Below are 17,760 nucleotides of genomic sequence, written 5' to 3' on the forward strand. Positions count from 1 at the left end.
GAAAAAGACGCTAAAAGTTGTCGTAGTTTGCAAGCTCTTTGCACGTGCAAGACTGAGCTGACCGAGCGCGGTCGTGAATATCAATTTTGAAAGTTATTTGCAATTCAAATGAGTTTTACGACTTGAAAAGGTGAGTTCAAAATAATCGACAGTTCTTCGGTCGTATTCACTCAATCATATAACGAAATAGGATACCTTGCTTTCCACTGATATTCTACTTGAAAAAGTTGAATAGGGTTGTAGTCTCAAAAATATCTTCTAAACTAAACCAAAATGAGCTTAAACTTAAAGTTTTGCTTGAACAGCATTTTTAAGTCATTACAGAAGCCTATAACTTGGGCTTGCCATAACTTCCTGGTACTTTTTTGTGTTTCTTTTCCATGGACACTGATTTCGAGTTAAAATGGTGCTGCTATTTTCAAATCTGCATCAGTGTCGACGAAACATGTTACAGACGAAGGAACCGTTTTATTCGCCTATTCGAGGCACGTATATGATTTCAATAGCGGAGCTTAAATCGAGCGTCAAGTGCATACGCCACGAAGCCCTATACTTGTAAAAAGTACTAGTTACCCATCAAAATTTGGTAGAGTATGACTGTGCGACCGTAAGTACAACGAACTACTTTTAGCATACGCGGCCAACAGCATTGCGGGAACGTCTACACCAAAGCAAAGCAACTAAGAACAACTTAATCACGTTTAATTGGTTGCTGTTTATATTAGAAGTTTACCAACATATCAAAAACTTACAGACCAACTAAAACTTACAAAGCAACTAAGAAAATAAAGCAAAGCAACCAAGAACAACCTAATCACGTTTAATTAGTTGCTGTTTATATTAGAAGTTTACCAACATTTTAAAAACTTACAGACAAACTAGTGATTTACAAATTTTTATTTCCTTAAATCTCCATCATGTGTCTATACGTAAGATAATGTTCTCTGTAACATTTTCCATGTTCGCTGAAGACAGAATTGCAGTAAACATGAATATCAGTTTTTCGTATTTATGCAAAGGTTTGATTAATTTAATTTCACACCTTTGAAATTTTCAAGAAGTGCCTTGATTTTGCTTCCCCTTAATATCCCTTTACAAAAATATTATCTTAACTGTCGATTCATCGATAATTGAGCAGTAGACGTGGTAGAGGACTTTCCCGTGTTGATATAGCCTCACCTAAACGCGAGAGGAGTTGGAAGAATTCAAGAAAGTTCAGCGAATCCAAGATCCAGTCGAGGGTTTGCATAACTTTCGAAAATTTTTGTTCATGTTGCGTATTTGGATAAGGCTAAGAACAGTCCTATAATGCTTTTATGACCTATTTCTCAAAAATGTGCACAGATTTAAACGTCACAACCATGTTATTTTTTCTCATGTTAAACCACCAATCGACAAACGAGAGCACGCGTTCTATAATCAATACACTACAATATCTAATCTCATTACGGTAGATCGTTATCATAAAGCGAAATCATTTACTCATTTATTAAAATCTTTAAATTTGTAAACATCAAGAGCACAAAAACAAGCTATCTGTTGGTCTCCTTAGCATCCGCTCTGAGTGATGTCACGCGAGGTATTGCGTAACATCTTGGAAAGCGGCTGCGGAGTAAGGGCCGGTTATTTCGATGAGATCCTACCCAAACCGCAGTTTTACGCAATCAGTGGGCCTCAGGGATCCCCTATGAGAGGGTTAATTAATTAAATAAATGTATTTCCACAATTAGCTTTCGGCCCTATTGACACTGTCCACATAAAAAATGTTCGAATAAAAGGTTCGGCTAAATTGAAGATGGCTTAGATCACGGTTTTATTAAACAACGGTTAAACTTTGTTTAAATAACCCGCCCTAACTTTTTGTTGGATTTCACTGATAGTTCTTACTGACGTATTTCCTATAAACGTCAACACTGACTGGCGATGTCCAAAAGCGACCATTTTGTCCAGCATGAACGTATGCTGTGTACAAAGCCTCCGACGGACGGTCTATTGTGGGCAGTCTAACTTTATGATTACAGTCCGACGCAAAAGGTTTGTGTGCTTCCCTAAACCAACAAAACACAAGATGATTAGTTTATTAGTTTTCTTTCCGTCCATCGCAGTTTACATCGTAAGAAAAAAAATTTGTGAAAAATAAGTTAACCGTTCGTAGGTAAGTTATTTACCAATTGTAATGGATGTGTTTCACTCCAGGATTTTCCTTGTCAGGTAGTGAAGTCTTTCCAAATTGAACAAACCTGCATAAAAACAACCCTTGATTAAGATTTTCTTATAAATATATTGATTCAGGAATCATCACGATAACATGGATTTAAAACTCAGGAAATTAACTCAAATGGAAACACAGGTCTTATTTTCGCGCTTGTTGCAGATATTTTACAATTAATTCAAATTCTCACAGGTCATTCGCTCGACGAAGGGCGATGTTAGTTTCATAAACTCTTTACGGCGGTCAATTTCCATTTTAAACTTGATAAAACCAAATTATCTGTTAACTTAAGTACCTTCGGTAAGCCTCCATACTTCGATCCTTGGGTTCCTTCAGTCCAACACCATATATATCCTGCATAGATGGCAACAGCTCCTAACCAGAGGAAAAAAAAATTGCTAAGTGTTAGCACAGTAATTAGGTTTCCATGAGCAGTTTGTTTAACTAGATGGTTTTCTTCTTTCTTTCCTTCTTACAGTCAAACATCACCAGCAACGAATATCTAGATTCTGTTAACCTGTCAATCAATCAATCAATCAATCAATTAATTGAAGAAGGCACATTTTGAAATGTCAATGCTTGCGATCAACATATTTAAGACCAAAATTTCATCAACGCTGGCGCGATTTTTTTTAAATTTGATGCTCGATGTTCAGTGTATTCTGGGATCCAAAAGCCTGCACAAATTTTTCAAAGTGTGAACGCCTTGTAAAATCTCTGTAGCACACCTGAAAAGAGACAACACAAGTGCTTGTGCTGTTAATCCTCTCCAGAAGAGATATGGCTGAACTGTCATCATCTGAGCTGGAGCCGTCATCGGTGCTGTCTTCCACACTGAGCGGTTCAGGAGCAGCACCAACCGCTCTACGAGTCGGGACAGGGCGTCGGCTATGATAAGGAAATCAATTTTTTTCATCTTCACAGTTACCATCACCATTACTAACAACGTGGTTTAGGAGGAAGTGAAAATGTCATGTAAATAATTACACTTTTTACTTGGCTCGGATGATGACATCCACTTAGGGTATTGAGACTTCCCTCACTACTCAGACAACAGTCCTTCCAGGACTATTCTGACATTGACAATTGAAACTCCACTGAAATCATCGGAGATGTTACTTAAACTGTTCACTGCACAATAATTACATAATGGCTTAAGTTTGTAGCCTCCATTTTGGTAAAGGGCCTAAAGCATTTTAGTTGAGTGTCAGAGAACCAAAACCAAAAGAATCAAAATGGCAAATCAGAACCAGGAGAAAAATCACACGGAGCCAAATAAAACTCAAAGTAAAACAAGTAAACTGTTGGAAGCGCGGGAAAACGCGAGTAACCAACCTGTAATTGGTTTAGCTATGCATCTGATTGGTTGGATAGAAAGCGCAACTTTTTCTGGATCAATCACAGAGTAGGGAGCAGTTAAGTCCAAGTATTTATTATACTTTATTTATACTTTCTCTATTTATTTTATTCGCATTACTTTCGACATTAGATTCAATATCACTCTGAGAATTAAAACAAATTGGATGTCCGTCGAGTACTTACCCAGGTGACTTTGCAGGAGCTCTAACTACAAAGGGACTATGATTGTGAGCAGTTGGTGGCATGAAATCCCTGAAAATAAAAACAGCTCTTATTTTTGATATTGTCCATTATACATTCACCGTTGATTTCCGATAAACTTTTTCTCAGGTTAAATATCTGGACAAGATCTAGCTTCCAAGAAGAACGACGAAGATACGCGAACACCATTCAGTATATATTCAACCAAAGTCCAATCGAACAAAAATCTTTGTGAGGTTCCCTCTTGCTATCCCCGGAGCTCGTTACACTGCGCATTGTAGAACACAGACACACACCAAAGACTCAGTCAATTCCTTCCAAAGAGTCTCCCGAAGTTGGCGACAAATCAAGGTAATAACTAGACTTCAGGAAAAGAAGAGGCTGTAAACAATACACATAAGAATAAATTTTCCTTATTCTCAAAACCTGTTTACTTGAGATTGAACTGACACACTAATGAGATACCATACTTTGATCGCTTACCTACAAGACTTCTGCATACGATGAGGATACACTGTCTCAAGGACGGTCAAGTTATCCGGGTGATAATACTCTGAAAACATATCTACCGATTCATGATCTGCATAGTCTGAGTACTGCCAGGGGTCTTCCCTGTTTTCCTTGTTTCCTGCGTCGTCCAGTGGCGTTTCTGCAAAATTGTTATTATAGATTTAACAATGACGTCGCAAAAGTTCAAGGGCGAAGCCGCGCGCAAGTGGAAAAAACCAACTCGTGTGTAGATTCCGCGTACTGTGGCGTCCCAATTTCATCTCTAGTTGTATTATTGTCCTTCGCCATGATTCTTTGGGGTGTCACGCAGCACTGCGTTACATCCCAACGCGCGAGTGACAAGAAGACGACAGTTTTCTTTTGCAAATCTTCGACTATATTTGCGCATCAAATAATTCAGCTTATTTTCTTCAATGATAATTAAAAGAAACCCGTACGTGTACATAACAGAGTCGTTTGACACTATCTCGCAGTTGTACCAAGGAAGTTATGAAATAGCATGATACCGTCCTCTTGAATCACTGTGAGAAAAAGTTCCAATGAATTCAAATCAAGGAATGGAAAGGTTGAGATTAAAACATGGTAGTATTTAACTTGACTAATATAATACATTTAATGTCACACTGTAGTACGATTAAAGTATACAAACCATCAGGGGTGGGGTGGGGCAAAGAGTTGACCACAGCCTGATCCCACCACTTGGTATAACTGCAGAGACGAAAAGGCGAAAAAAAAAACAACAACAACAAAATTAACAGAACGCAAAGCAACGAAACAAAAAAGGCAAAACAAAACAAAACAGATGAGCAAAAACAACGCTATTGTTTTGATCTAACGACTCTTAATCAGAAAATCAGAATACGCTTTAAGCTCTATCACCTTTTTCTGTTCTTGGACGCTCTCAAGTCCCATGTTGTGTTGTGGTGCAAATAATAATCACTAGGCAGTTCCCAAATTTTGTGTTTTTCCTGTCGCGGTGAAAATATCCCAAGGAACAGATTCATGGCTTGTTGCTTGTCAGCATCTGCAAAGGGCCAGCAAAGAGACAAATAGAAAATAATGCGCTGAAGTTATTAAAAAAACAAGCAGAGGGTTGTGGGTAGGGGGGGTGGGGGGAGGACACAGCTGAAATTTCGAAGAAACGCCATATTGGTAAAAGGGCCATTTTGTTGCATTAGTCTACTTGAACTACACGCTGTAATTGCTTTAGAAATTTGTACAACCTTCTCGACCAATCAGATACAAAACAAAACCAATGACGACTGGGTCACTCGCGTTTTCCCGCGCTTCAAGCAGTTTAATATATACATTTAGCCAAGCCTAAAAGCGGAGCTCGCATTTTTTTTTTCCCGCACGTCTCAAGGGCACAACGCCTTCCCCCGGCCAGGACTAGAACCCGGGTCGTCTGACTCGGAGCCCAGTGCACTGACCACTGGACTACTGAACAAAGCCGTGGCGTTGGCATGCCCGCTGTACAGTTGACCACGCATGTTAAAAGTAGCACCTTGTACGGTCGTACGGTCGTACATCCAAATTTTTTTGGCTTGATGGGTTACTGCTATTTTGTATAATTATGGGGCTACGTTCTGCGAGCTCCGCTATAATTTGAATCCCATTCCCTTCCAGTAATAAATCCTTTCCTTTAATTGGCCGTTGTGATTACTCAAACTAAACGCGCTCCATGAAGAGACCCATGCTAAGATGACAGGGAAAAAAATATAGCGATAAACAACTTGGATGCAAATTAGAGTTCTCTTACCCGTGAATGCGTTGCTGTAATAGCGAGATACTGTCTGCATTATATCCCTTGAGTGAGAAGTGAACGGCGACACCTTACGATACGTGCGAATTCTGAGAAGACAAGGACCGCGGGATAAGGAAAAACACATCGCTAAATGGAGAGAATTCAGGTACCAATTGCAGCGTCAATCTCACTATATTTATTGGTCTACTGGATTGACGTGCATTGCTATCAATGGTGTATACGATTTCCCTTGCTCATTTTACAAATGCCTCACCCGTGCACAAGCTGGGATCCTCCATACTGTAAAGCAAGAGTATCGCCATGAGCTTCGTAAAGATCTTCCAAAATCCTGAAAAAACAAGGCAAAATACTTCAATACAACGATTACAAATAGTTTACATTTCAGGACCAGAGTGGCCTGCAGAACAGGCCTATTAAGGATAATTTTAGAGAGATAAAACAACTATGAACAATTATAGTAAAACTTCCTTTGATAGGTCACTCGTCGACCAAGTAAAAAGCAATTCTTGGACCCTCTGTTAATTTGATAGCATACCTCATTATACTCCTGGCCCCGGTTGATCGGTTGGTCGGTTAACGCTATCCACAGGATAAATCTCTATCCTGTGGATAACGCTACACGTTTTGCTATCACTTATCCGCTGGATGGCGATTTATCCGTTGGGTAGCTTTATCCGCCCTATATACAACTAGGCCCTAGATGGAGGGGGAGGGGGGACTAAGGAGGGTTCGGTGTATTGCCCAAGAACAAGCGTGCTAAGAATTGAGCCAGGGCGTTTTCCTCAACAAGTACTTAACCCTTTAACTCCCAAGATCTCATTAGTAATTCTCCTAACTGTCTACCATGCAGTTCTTGTGATGTTAGTTTGGAGAATTTGATATTGGATCAACTTATAATCTCCTAACTGATATTTTTCTTTATTCCCGTCTCTTGTCTACTTGATATTGTATTGATATCGTTAGGAGAAATTCTGTCTTGATCACTTATGGGTAGCAGAGGATATTTTATTCCACAGTGCCTTAAACAAGGCGAAAATGATCAAACATACCTCACAGCATCCGAGTCAAACTGAAGAAACGGTTTGTCAATCACTCCTAACGCATGCAACTAGAAGGAAAAACAGCGGATATTAGAGCGTATAGTAACCGTGTGATAGCAGGTAATCTTAGCAACAGGGATGTATGCTGTTAATCAAGATCTAAATACACATTATAGGGTCCCTAGAGCTAAGTGTACTCACTAAAATCTAACAATCTGCGACTGACGAATAAACGATCACTACCGACAACATCAACTCGTTCCCCGACACATTAACGACGCGTTCACAGACACACTACCAGATGCACCTCTAAACACAGTGTGTCCGTGAACGTGTGAACATTTTGCAACGAGATTACGTAAACGCTTTTTCGACGTTTTAGTGGTGTATCTGTGAGCGTGGTAGCAGTTTGTAGGTGAACACCGCCCACACCTTTTTGCAACTTTTGGAATTTCATCACAATATGATATACTCACCTGAAAACCAAGGGCACATTTACCGACCATAAACTGTGCAGTGTTTGTTCTGTCCAGACAATCTACGCAGTTTGTCCGGAGTACACCATTCTTAAGATGAGAAAAAAAAATCACGCTGTAAGCAGACTTTGGTGACATGATATTTTGGCATTTAAAAAAAGGAAACTGTATATTGTCATTTCTTAGTTTATCATGACATGCAAACGTAAGTACGCTTTAGCTTGAGATAGATTAGAAAATTTGTATCCCGAGATACGTTTTCAAGACAATGTAAACTGCAAGTAACACTACTACAAACAATAAACAAACAGGGTGCACACCAGCAACTAATTAATAGAATATATCAAAAGAGTTGAACTAGAGAAAATTGAGACTAAATTCATCTATCGACAAGATGAACTAATCACAAAGGCCATCATGCACAAAAGTACAATGTGGATGTTATTGGGAGGAAAGAAGCCAACTGCCTTAAAGTAACACTTTGGTCTCTAAGAGTTACTAGCATCTAGTTTCTCTTTACAATATCACCCCTGAATCATGCTCACATTAAGGTCACGAGAATAAAGGAAATGATCAGCTCTGGATTGTTAAACATATGTTCTCCTCGCCAGCATCATAGGAAATTTCGTGAGAAAATTACGAAGAAAAATGGCTACTGATGTTAGTGTGTAAACGGTTGGGATTGGTTTAATGATGCATTTGATTTGTTGAAAAGCTTGTGCAAATGTTCCAGTACAAAAACGAAGAAGATTTCGGCAAAGCCAATGGATCCGAAGTTCTTATTTCTTACGAAGATCTTGAAAACTGCTATATGTTTTGGAAGCGGGATAAAACTGAGTAAATGGGCTTGGACAAGAATACTAAAAAAAAAAGTCTGATCAACGTTTGGGTAATTTTTGGGTATGTAAAATTCAACTCTGTAAGAAGCACGCACAATGAGTAACGTAATTAAACAAGTAATACCAACACTAATTATAGATAGAAAAAGCAAATGACAATTATAAACTATACCTGTTCCCTTCCCAGACAATCGTCAGAGTATCCAGTGCCACACATACCGTTAAACCTAGAACAAAGTACTGTCATCTTCAAAACTTTCCACAAAAGGAACGTTTAAACTGAAGCTTTGACTCTTTGACCTAAGATAGAATACTTTGGGCATGTGGCTATTCTGAAAAATCTTAAAAGTGGGCCAGGGTCTGTCCGTCTATCTGTCCGTCTGTTGGCCTGCTTATCTATCTGTCTGTTTGTCTGTTTATCTATCTAACCGTCTGTCGGTCTGTTTAACTATTTGTCTGTCTGTCTGTTTATCTATCTACCTATCTGTCTGTCTGTCTGTCTGTCTGTCTAGAAGACTCATACCTTGAATCTTTTCTTATCTGATTGCAATACAATTCCTGTCCACTGTGGAAAAAGCCAGTGGACTTGAAAACCTGAAACAGTTTTACTCGTAGTTAGGAAGAACAAAATGAGGCATTTAACGTTATCACTCATTCAGTCAGAATTCAAATAGAACATACAATTGATGAATATAGCATTAATAATTAACTGTAGCGGAGGAGAGGAAAACGCATGCAGACTGAAATACAGTCAAAGGAATGGCGTGGAAAAGATATGGTTGGTTATTTAACTTAATAGCCTTAAGTGGCCTCTCGCGCGAGGAGGCATGATGACAAGTCAACTACTAAACTTAAGAAGTCAATAGTGCTTTATTATAATTTTTTTTTAACACAAACCTCATCAGCTATGACAGTCAATTTCTCCATGACATTGCAGTCTTTACTGTAAAAGAAAAAAACAGCAATGATTTGATTCAGCGACTTGATAAGCTAAAATTTAGCAGAAATGAGTAGGCATGTAGTAATCACACAAGGTGCAACAATATTGTAACTTGTCGGGTATTTTTGGTGGTATCTGTGACTTGGGGTTGCTAAAATTTACCGCGAGAGACTGAAAAAACATAACTTTAACAACAACATCCACAACATCTTTACGGTCCACAAGCTCTTTACGGTAGCCATTTTACGTTATCAAACCAGTTGATACTACCAAATTACCCTGTTATACTCTCCAACGACGCGTCACCTCAGTTTCTTGAGAAACTTAACTCCTTTATTTTTAAGTAAATTCAATGTTTATAGCAGAGGTACAGTACGGCCAACATACATACAGACTATACACTAGACAGCGACTCTTAATCGAGAGACAAACGAGTAAACATTTGTCCATCATTATCACCAAACACACATTTTACAACAAAACTCCCTCTTTGAACCAACCTCTTGTTGTATCGCGCCATGTCCCACGCTTTATATATTATGGCATGTTGTAATGGCAAAAACTGGTTCAAATACGTCACTGCTCTTTCCAATTCCTCACTGAGAATCTGTTCGTGTCGCTTCCTTTCCCTCTTCTATAAAATAAGAAGTATACATAGGTTATATGTTGGAAAGAGACCTCTAACAGTTCACGAATAAGAGAAAAACGGATGCTTATTTGATTTGAATTGCTTTTTCGGGAAAATCGAAAGCTCGTAAAATCAGAGATTTAAGTATAGCGTCCTTTTCATATAGGTATTTTGCGGACTTCCCAACACTATTTACTCTTACTCGGGAAAGGGTGCTTCTTGCAATGTGGGTGCTTTTTCGAGGAAATGCAGTTACGTGTTGTGCAGACTTTCCAACACTTAAGACGTAGAAAGTACATAACCCACCTTTACAAGATTAAGAATGACCACAGGAGAACCAAACCGTCTAAGAAGTTGGTTAAAATGTTGCCCAGCGGCCGAGCAGAATGGATCTGCACGATCAACTTAAAATAAAACAGCACACATTATGTTAGACAAGTGAAACTCTAATCCCGAATATAACTGAACAATGAAAAAGAACAATCATCACAAATCACAACTGCTTGAACACAGACATGAAGCATACACGGTTTCATAACTCATTCAAACGGTCAGTTACAATGAGGCTTTAAGGTCCTACAACCCTTCCACTCTATGGTCACTCATGGGGGTTAAAGCTAGCAAACTGCACAACTTCTAATTGGCTTTCTATCACAGACCTTTTGAACCATAAACCAACATTTTTCCTACAAATACAAAATCAACATAACGATGATTTTTGAACTAAGTATCTCTCAAAAACAGACTTTTAGAATCATTCTTTGCTATGGATCAACATCATTGAGCAATTGCAAAAAGACCCAAATCTTACTGTGATTTTCACCAGAATCACTGACAACTAATTTAGATAATTACTACACAAGTACTGTGTACAAGTGAAAATAAAGGTCATGTACTTGATTGTTACCCACCTATTATTTGTGGCTTAGGCACCATTACTTGTCTTACATCCTGAAAAAATAAATTATCTCTCAATTAGAGAAGATGTCAACAAACATTGTCAATCTTGACCCTTTCACTCCCAAGATCTCATCAGCAGTTCTCCTTGGTATCTGTCATACATTTCTTATAATGTTAGTTCAGAGAATTTGAAATTGGATCCACTTATAATCCTCTAATTGATATTTTTCTTCATTTGAATCACTCATCTGGTTGATATTGTATTAACATTGTAAGGAGAAATTCTGTTTTGATCAATTGTGGGAATTTAAGGGTTAAATGGCACAAAAAAGATCATTTGAAATGGCCCAAAAATTAGGAACAAGAGTTGAATGGTGGTGAAGCAAAATATATCATTGTACCTGTGACCAAAAAGATGGAACGGATCCTCTGAGCTGAACATAAGATGTAAATCTTCCACTCTTGAATGACAAAACAGAGGCATCATGAACAATTTGTTCTGTTTCAACCTCATTGGCTACATTTCCCTAAAAGAACCAAAAAAAAAACAATCAACTGTAAATCTTGAGGGCTGTGAGGCTCTCAATTTGTTATGAGATAAATTTCATTTAAACTGTGGATTGAAAAAAATCTGACCAGGAAAATTAAGGTGAGCTGAAATTTAATAAGTAATTGTAGAATAGAAGCCCGAAAACTTTAGGATTTGATGAGAAGTAATAATGCCAAGGGTCTTGCCCAGGAACACAATGCAACCACCCTGACCAGCCCTAAGCATGGAACTTTTTGAGTCAACCATATCAGCCATAAGACCACTACTTCCCTTGACTCCAGTTAACAAAAATCTTTCTAAAATAGGGAGAAGGTGTTCAAGTATTGAACAGTTTTTTGGTACCAACCTCATCATTAGCTCCTCTCTTTAAAAATCTAGTTCCAGCAAATTCTTTTGACCTTCGAGCAATCAGTGTAACATATATGGGCCGACCATACACACAAATATCTGAATTATTATGTATCACAAGTTAAAGGTGCATCAACAGATTTTGTAGTTTTTCACTCAAATTTATGTTTCTAACAGCAATACATCAATTTTGTTGTTGAAATGATGGACAGGGCAAACCACACTGAAAACATCATCAAACAAAAGAGATATTTCCTGACTCACTTGAGCTGATCCTTTCCAAATTTAGAACATTAGCTTACTTCTTTAACAAACCCTTCCTTTTGGCCCCGATGTAAGAATACAACATTATTTTTTAAAAAAATCTTCATCTGAGTTAATTTTATGCCATCCAACATAACTTTATCACACTGAGTGTATATATATATATATGTATATTTTCCTTTTTTTTAAACAGTGTTTGGATTTCACCCGAAGATTTTCTGTAGTTGTTGGTGTTTGAGACAGCAGGGTTGTGGCAACAAAAACACTAAATACCTAAGCTGTCAAGATCAAGGCTTTGTCAGGGTCTTTAAGTTAGCAAACTTTTTAAAGGTTTTTTCACTTTCTCTAATTTGGACAACTGATCAAAGACTAATGATTTGATCTACAAGCCTAAATTTTAAACAGATAAAATCCCTTACCCAGGCCAAATCTGTTATCTTTAAAGCCTATTCACCTTACTCTTACATTCTTCTAGCAGCTCTAACTGCAAGAGTAGAAGACATTTTGTGTTCAAACTGTTGATGAAAAGCTCACTAATATGCTGTTCCTTCCTTCATGTGTACATCAATAATTATCTTCAATATTTGAACATCTGATATTTCTCCAAAATTATTGATAATAAATGAAAGGATACCAGATTGTCCAACAAAGCCATTCACAATGTGCAGAATCCAGTCAGAGTGGACAGCTCCTTCAAAACCTTTCAGCAGATATCTGTTCCACACAAACTTGCTACATGATTTGCTCTTGCTCAAAAAAGGCCTCTCTCTTTTTTGCCTCAATTTCTCACAGTCAGGGCAAAAGGGAATTTTTCTTTCATCTTTACTGACACAAGAGTCCCTTGCCAGCTCTTGTTTCTGTGTAGAATCAGTTGCTTGTCCTGGTTTCTTTGGTGATGACTGAATCTCTTTTGATGATGAAGCAACAACATGATCAGCAGAAAAATCTTGTTTTGTGGTATCAACTTCTGTTATTTCACTCCTCTGATCACATGCACTGGATATCACAGTATCTGAAGTTTCAAAATTTCCACTTTGCTCAGTGATCCCATCATTATTTTGAATTTGCACATCACTTGCGCCTTCATCACTTGCTAGTTCACCAGTTTCTTTACTCCTGCCCAGAGCTTGATCATGTGTTCCATTTTCATTGGCATTCTGAGGATCAGATTTATCTTTTGTGCCCTCTGGCACAACTAACAGAGCACATGCATCTTGTGTTGTTTCTTTGTCTAAGTGAGGGCATAGTCCCCAAGCCTGCCATGAATGTGCAGTACTAGAGTAAGCTGAGGGATTAATGATGGGGGCCATTTGACGCTGGAGGTTATGAGTCAAATCATAACTGTAGCTATAACACAATAAAGAGCAAAAGTTGGAAACAATTGACCACTCAATAAGACAAATTTGCAGGAAAAGATCGAAGACAACATTAGGTCAAATCGTTAATCATGAAAAGCATAGTTGACAGTTGTGCATGCAGATGCCTTTAAGAAATAGAAAAAGTTGTTACAACAGGAAATGGCTGCTTAGAAGAATGTGTACATTTATTTGTTGAGTTCAATTTTTTCCTTGGTTTTAGATTTTTTATTCCAGGCTATTTTTTTTGTTTAGTTGCAAAATATGATGATAGAAACGAGACAGAGATGGAATAACAATCAAACTGGTTTAGTAATATTTAAAACAGGAACAAAATTGAACCCCAACATATACATTCCTCTCTAGGTTTACACCTGCTTATGACTGTATTCATGTTATTATAATAAAAAAAATAAAACTCAGTACAGAAACAGTGGTCTCTTTTGTCTTTAATTACTTTGGCAAAATACAAACTTACAAAGAGAAAAAGAGCTTTACATACCTAAAATAAAAGTTACTAGAGAGATCAACATTCTGAAAGATCTTGACATATCTGAAGCAAAGGAAGTTAAGAGAGAAATGAGAATGTACTCACTGAAAATTTTCAAGAATTACTCATATCATAATACTGCCACTGGCCTGCTTGTAAAGGAAATAGAAAAAAAACATGTTTTCATGTTTTTGCAGTAACAATATTTACTTGCTCTCATCAGGGTGCTGGAACTTCTGTCTGACAAGTTCATTTGCTATTGGAATCAACTTTGTATCTTCAATTTTATAGATGCTGTGTCCTCCAATCTCAGCCTGCCTGTAAAACGTAATATTTCATATTCTTTTAAAAAGTTACATTAAATCAAAAAAGCATTTCTGGGTTAAGCCAAAATTCAGTAAAATAATCATGACAAAACCTCATATTTTTCTTTAACCTAACTTTTTCATGCACAACTGAGCTCTTTAAACAGTTTACTGTAATTTTTGCAAAACAAAATGAAAATCTGTAAGTTGAGAAATGAAAATCTGTAATTTGCAAAATGTAAATCTGTACTTTGTGAAACAAGAGTCCCCATGGAAAAACCCACCAGCCTTAAGGTTAAATTTGTCAGTTGACCATAAGTGTGTATTGCTTATGCAAACTCGAGAAGGTGAAAAATGTAAAATCTCTTAATGTACTTTGCAAAATCTTCTCTAAGTTTGTGAATGAATCAGTGCATTGGCTACGAAGAATTGTGCCAATAAGCCATAAAATGAAAATCTCTAATTTGAAAAATGACCAGACATACACTTAGAAGATGTTGCTGCCAAAGGTGTATACAGCATGTTTCTAAATGAAATATCATGCTTGGTGGGTAAATGAAACTGACTCAAGCTCTTTGATATTCTTGAACTTCAAGAATTTTTATGATTTGATTTGCATGCCAAAACATTTTAAGGGAATAATAATTGAGTATTGCAGTTTTTAAACCTTGATATTGGTCACAAAGACTGATGTGACCTTTTGACACAGAGAAATTGAAACTCAAGCTCACTTTACCTCAAGTGAACTTGAGTAAATTTGCCCTCCAAAATATACCATCAAAATGAGCTTGAGGAAAACAGTCAGTGAAACAGGCATTCTCTTTTCACATTTCACATTTCCATTTTGCAAATTACAGATCTTCATTTCCTTTCATTTTGCAAATTACAGTCAAGCCCTTTATCCCTTAGAGTGACAAGCATCAAATTCTCTTTCCAGAAATATTGCCCAACCATTCATTATGATGATGAAAACTTTGATTGTTAAACAAATTCTCCTTGTCAGTACCAAAGGAAAAGCATACAAAAGAGTATGGAGAATATCGATATTAATGTAAGGGTGTAAAAGGTTAACAAGTAAACTTACTTCCTTCTCTCTGTGATCAATATGATATAATACCCCTCAAGAAATCTCACAAATCCTGCAAAGAATATCCACTTCACATAAGTTTAAGGAGAAATACTGAACTGTAGAGTGCAATAGTCTGTTCTCAAACCTAGTGGCCCAAACAATCCTGGAGCCGCAGTTAATATCAATTCTGCTCTGTTTTCCTTACAATAAATACATTTTCAGACTCCTAGTGTGAGATTATAGTAGGTTGCCTAAGAACACTTCACAAAGACTAATTTATTTTAACTAAGACAGTCTGTACCAAGAACAGAGTTGTTCAGGACTTATTCATTATTCTAGGACTCTCTCTGTCATGCCTGGTATAACAACTCTCATCTATTATATTGGGTCTTTCCCTCCCTGGGTCAGACAAGAAGAAATTTCTTCCAGTCTTACTAATACAAGAAGAGAGGTCAAGAACAGAGGTAAGGGATCAAATGGGAGTTCTTGTTTGTTTGATCTAAAGACAAATATCAAATGGAAGTTCTTGTTTGTTTGATCTCATGACAAATTCTCAGAACTTAAATTGGAAGAAATGTTTAATAGATAGAGAAGAGAATTGATATTGAGATCTAAGGGATTTAGAGGTGAAAGAGTAGAGAGAAAAATAATCTTGCAAGATTAAGACTCACCTACAATACCATAAGCAGATATACTCCTGTGTAGACCTTTATTTGAACTCTCATGTGGTTTGTTTTTATTTGGCAAATTGCCAGCATTGATCATGGACAACAAATCCTTGATCTGTCTTTGATTGTACTCAACCTAACAAGAATAATAAAATAAAATAAAATCATGACGCAGTTTAAGACAAAATCCATTCAGCTCCAATATCTAAGAGGGAACCTGTCATTAATTATTATATATCCACTTCATACAGCCATTTCTTGTTCAAACAGGACATTTGAATTGGACTTGAACATTTTAATTACTACAAATGTAGACCATGTACAGCAGTGACAGTGTCAAGGTTCCAACTTGACAACATAATCACTGCACATTATATGAAAAGCTGAATTGCACATACATTTTTGATTGGTTCTTACTCATGATCTATTGAAATGACATCACCTTCCACAACATTTTGCTTTTTTACCATATAAAATAGACTCCATGTTACCATGGGTTAGTACAATAACAGATCAAAGAAGACTAACGAATGAGGTTAAGGAAAATCAGAGATGCACTCAGCTCATCTGTCATCTATTTCTGAACAGACACACAGTAACATAAAATCTATTTGTTTAAGTAGACTAAGCACTACAGTAGCAATGTTTAGGTTCCAACTACTTAACATGATAATCATTGCACTTGAAGACCTTGCAAAGCAACAGCAGTTTTTTGGGTTCAACCACCATCATGATCATAGCTACACATAGCAGTAGTGGTTTTTCAAATTCTAGTCATCCACATAACAAACACTACACTTTTAGACCATGTTCCACAGAGGAAGTGTTTAGGTTCAAAAAATCAACATAACAATTATCATAATGATTTCCTTTCAAAAAAAAATCCAAAACATACTCATGAGCAAAAACCAAGTGCAAATTTTTTGAATTAGAACACAAAATATTTGATGAATTTTAATTTGACCCATGGACATCTACATTTGTTGTGATTTGCAGTTCTGTCCAATCCATGATGGGTGAACTGTCCTTTCAAATCAGTCTGTTTGACAACCAATCACGTTTGAGAGTTGTGTTCTTGTTTTGAAATAGTCTGCAGAGTATGGCATAACTCAAAGAGATCTGGTGATTTTGGTGTGCAAAACCTCAAAGAGATATTGTGATTTTGGCATGCAAAATGGAGGTTTAAAAAAGAACTTGTGTGAGCACCTGCCATACTCTGTGTGCCTGGGTTTTGGACAAGAGGACTATTATCTAATGGGAGGGGGTATAGATTGTTCTAACACAAATATCTTAGACATGAAGAAATAAACAGAAAAGAGTAAGGAGAGTTAATAATTAGATCAAAGTAGTGAAAGGGTTAAGGAGATTTCTGATTTTGATTACTCATATCATTTCGACGCACGAGATCTTTGAGTCGCTTAGGGTGATGACGTTCATAAATGGGTTATTTACATAAAATAATTCCTAAAGTAAACTGTTTTGAGGCAAACCTTATCGTCGAAAAATACCAGTTCGTACGGTTCAGTCCTATCTATTTTCAAAACACGAAAGCGAGTTTCTGCATTATTCGAGCCAACGAGGAAGAACCTCTGCAAGAAGGACGAAAAAAATTGTTATTTATAACATATAATTAGGTTTTTATCTCTTATCCTAAATATGGTATTTACCGCTTTCGTCTCGTAAAGTACAATTCGCTGGGTGCAGCAAATTGAGTAGAGGTCCGCCATCTTGATATCTTGATGAATGTTATTATTAGATCCCAGGTTTCTCACGGGCTCCGCTCCGCAACAGAGAATCGATGCGTCCTCTTTGATTCTTTCACTTATTTATATATATATATA

At 37.1% G+C, this 17,760-nt stretch overlaps 1 protein-coding gene across 1 annotated transcript; it reads right to left on the reverse strand.

Moving 5' to 3' along the window:
- Nucleotides 1-681: 681 nt before the first annotated feature.
- On the reverse strand, nucleotides 682-17,688 carry LOC113672039 (polyphosphoinositide phosphatase). The gene is made up of 27 exons (XM_027188312.2): nucleotides 17,587-17,688; nucleotides 17,410-17,508; nucleotides 15,923-16,055; nucleotides 15,267-15,321; nucleotides 14,088-14,195; nucleotides 13,890-13,940; nucleotides 12,667-13,379; nucleotides 11,767-11,867; nucleotides 11,272-11,397; nucleotides 10,882-10,921; nucleotides 10,277-10,374; nucleotides 9,843-9,976; nucleotides 9,300-9,345; nucleotides 8,926-8,996; nucleotides 8,575-8,629; nucleotides 7,564-7,653; nucleotides 7,097-7,155; nucleotides 6,301-6,375; nucleotides 6,042-6,133; nucleotides 5,162-5,306; nucleotides 4,932-4,990; nucleotides 4,256-4,421; nucleotides 3,755-3,823; nucleotides 2,941-3,100; nucleotides 2,508-2,587; nucleotides 2,169-2,240; nucleotides 682-2,048 (listed from the first exon to the last, which is right to left on the reverse strand). Exons 1-27 carry the CDS (start codon nucleotides 17,644-17,646, stop codon nucleotides 1,871-1,873), a joined length of 3,135 nt encoding a protein of 1,044 aa, XP_027044113.2. The 5' UTR covers nucleotides 17,647-17,688; the 3' UTR covers nucleotides 682-1,870.
- Between the last annotated feature and the right edge of the window lie 72 nt (nucleotides 17,689-17,760).

Source organism: Pocillopora damicornis, chromosome 8 (assembly GCF_964200805.1).
Source record: "Pocillopora damicornis chromosome 8, jaPocDami1.2, whole genome shotgun sequence".
Taxonomy (NCBI): Eukaryota; Metazoa; Cnidaria; class Anthozoa; order Scleractinia; family Pocilloporidae; genus Pocillopora; species Pocillopora damicornis.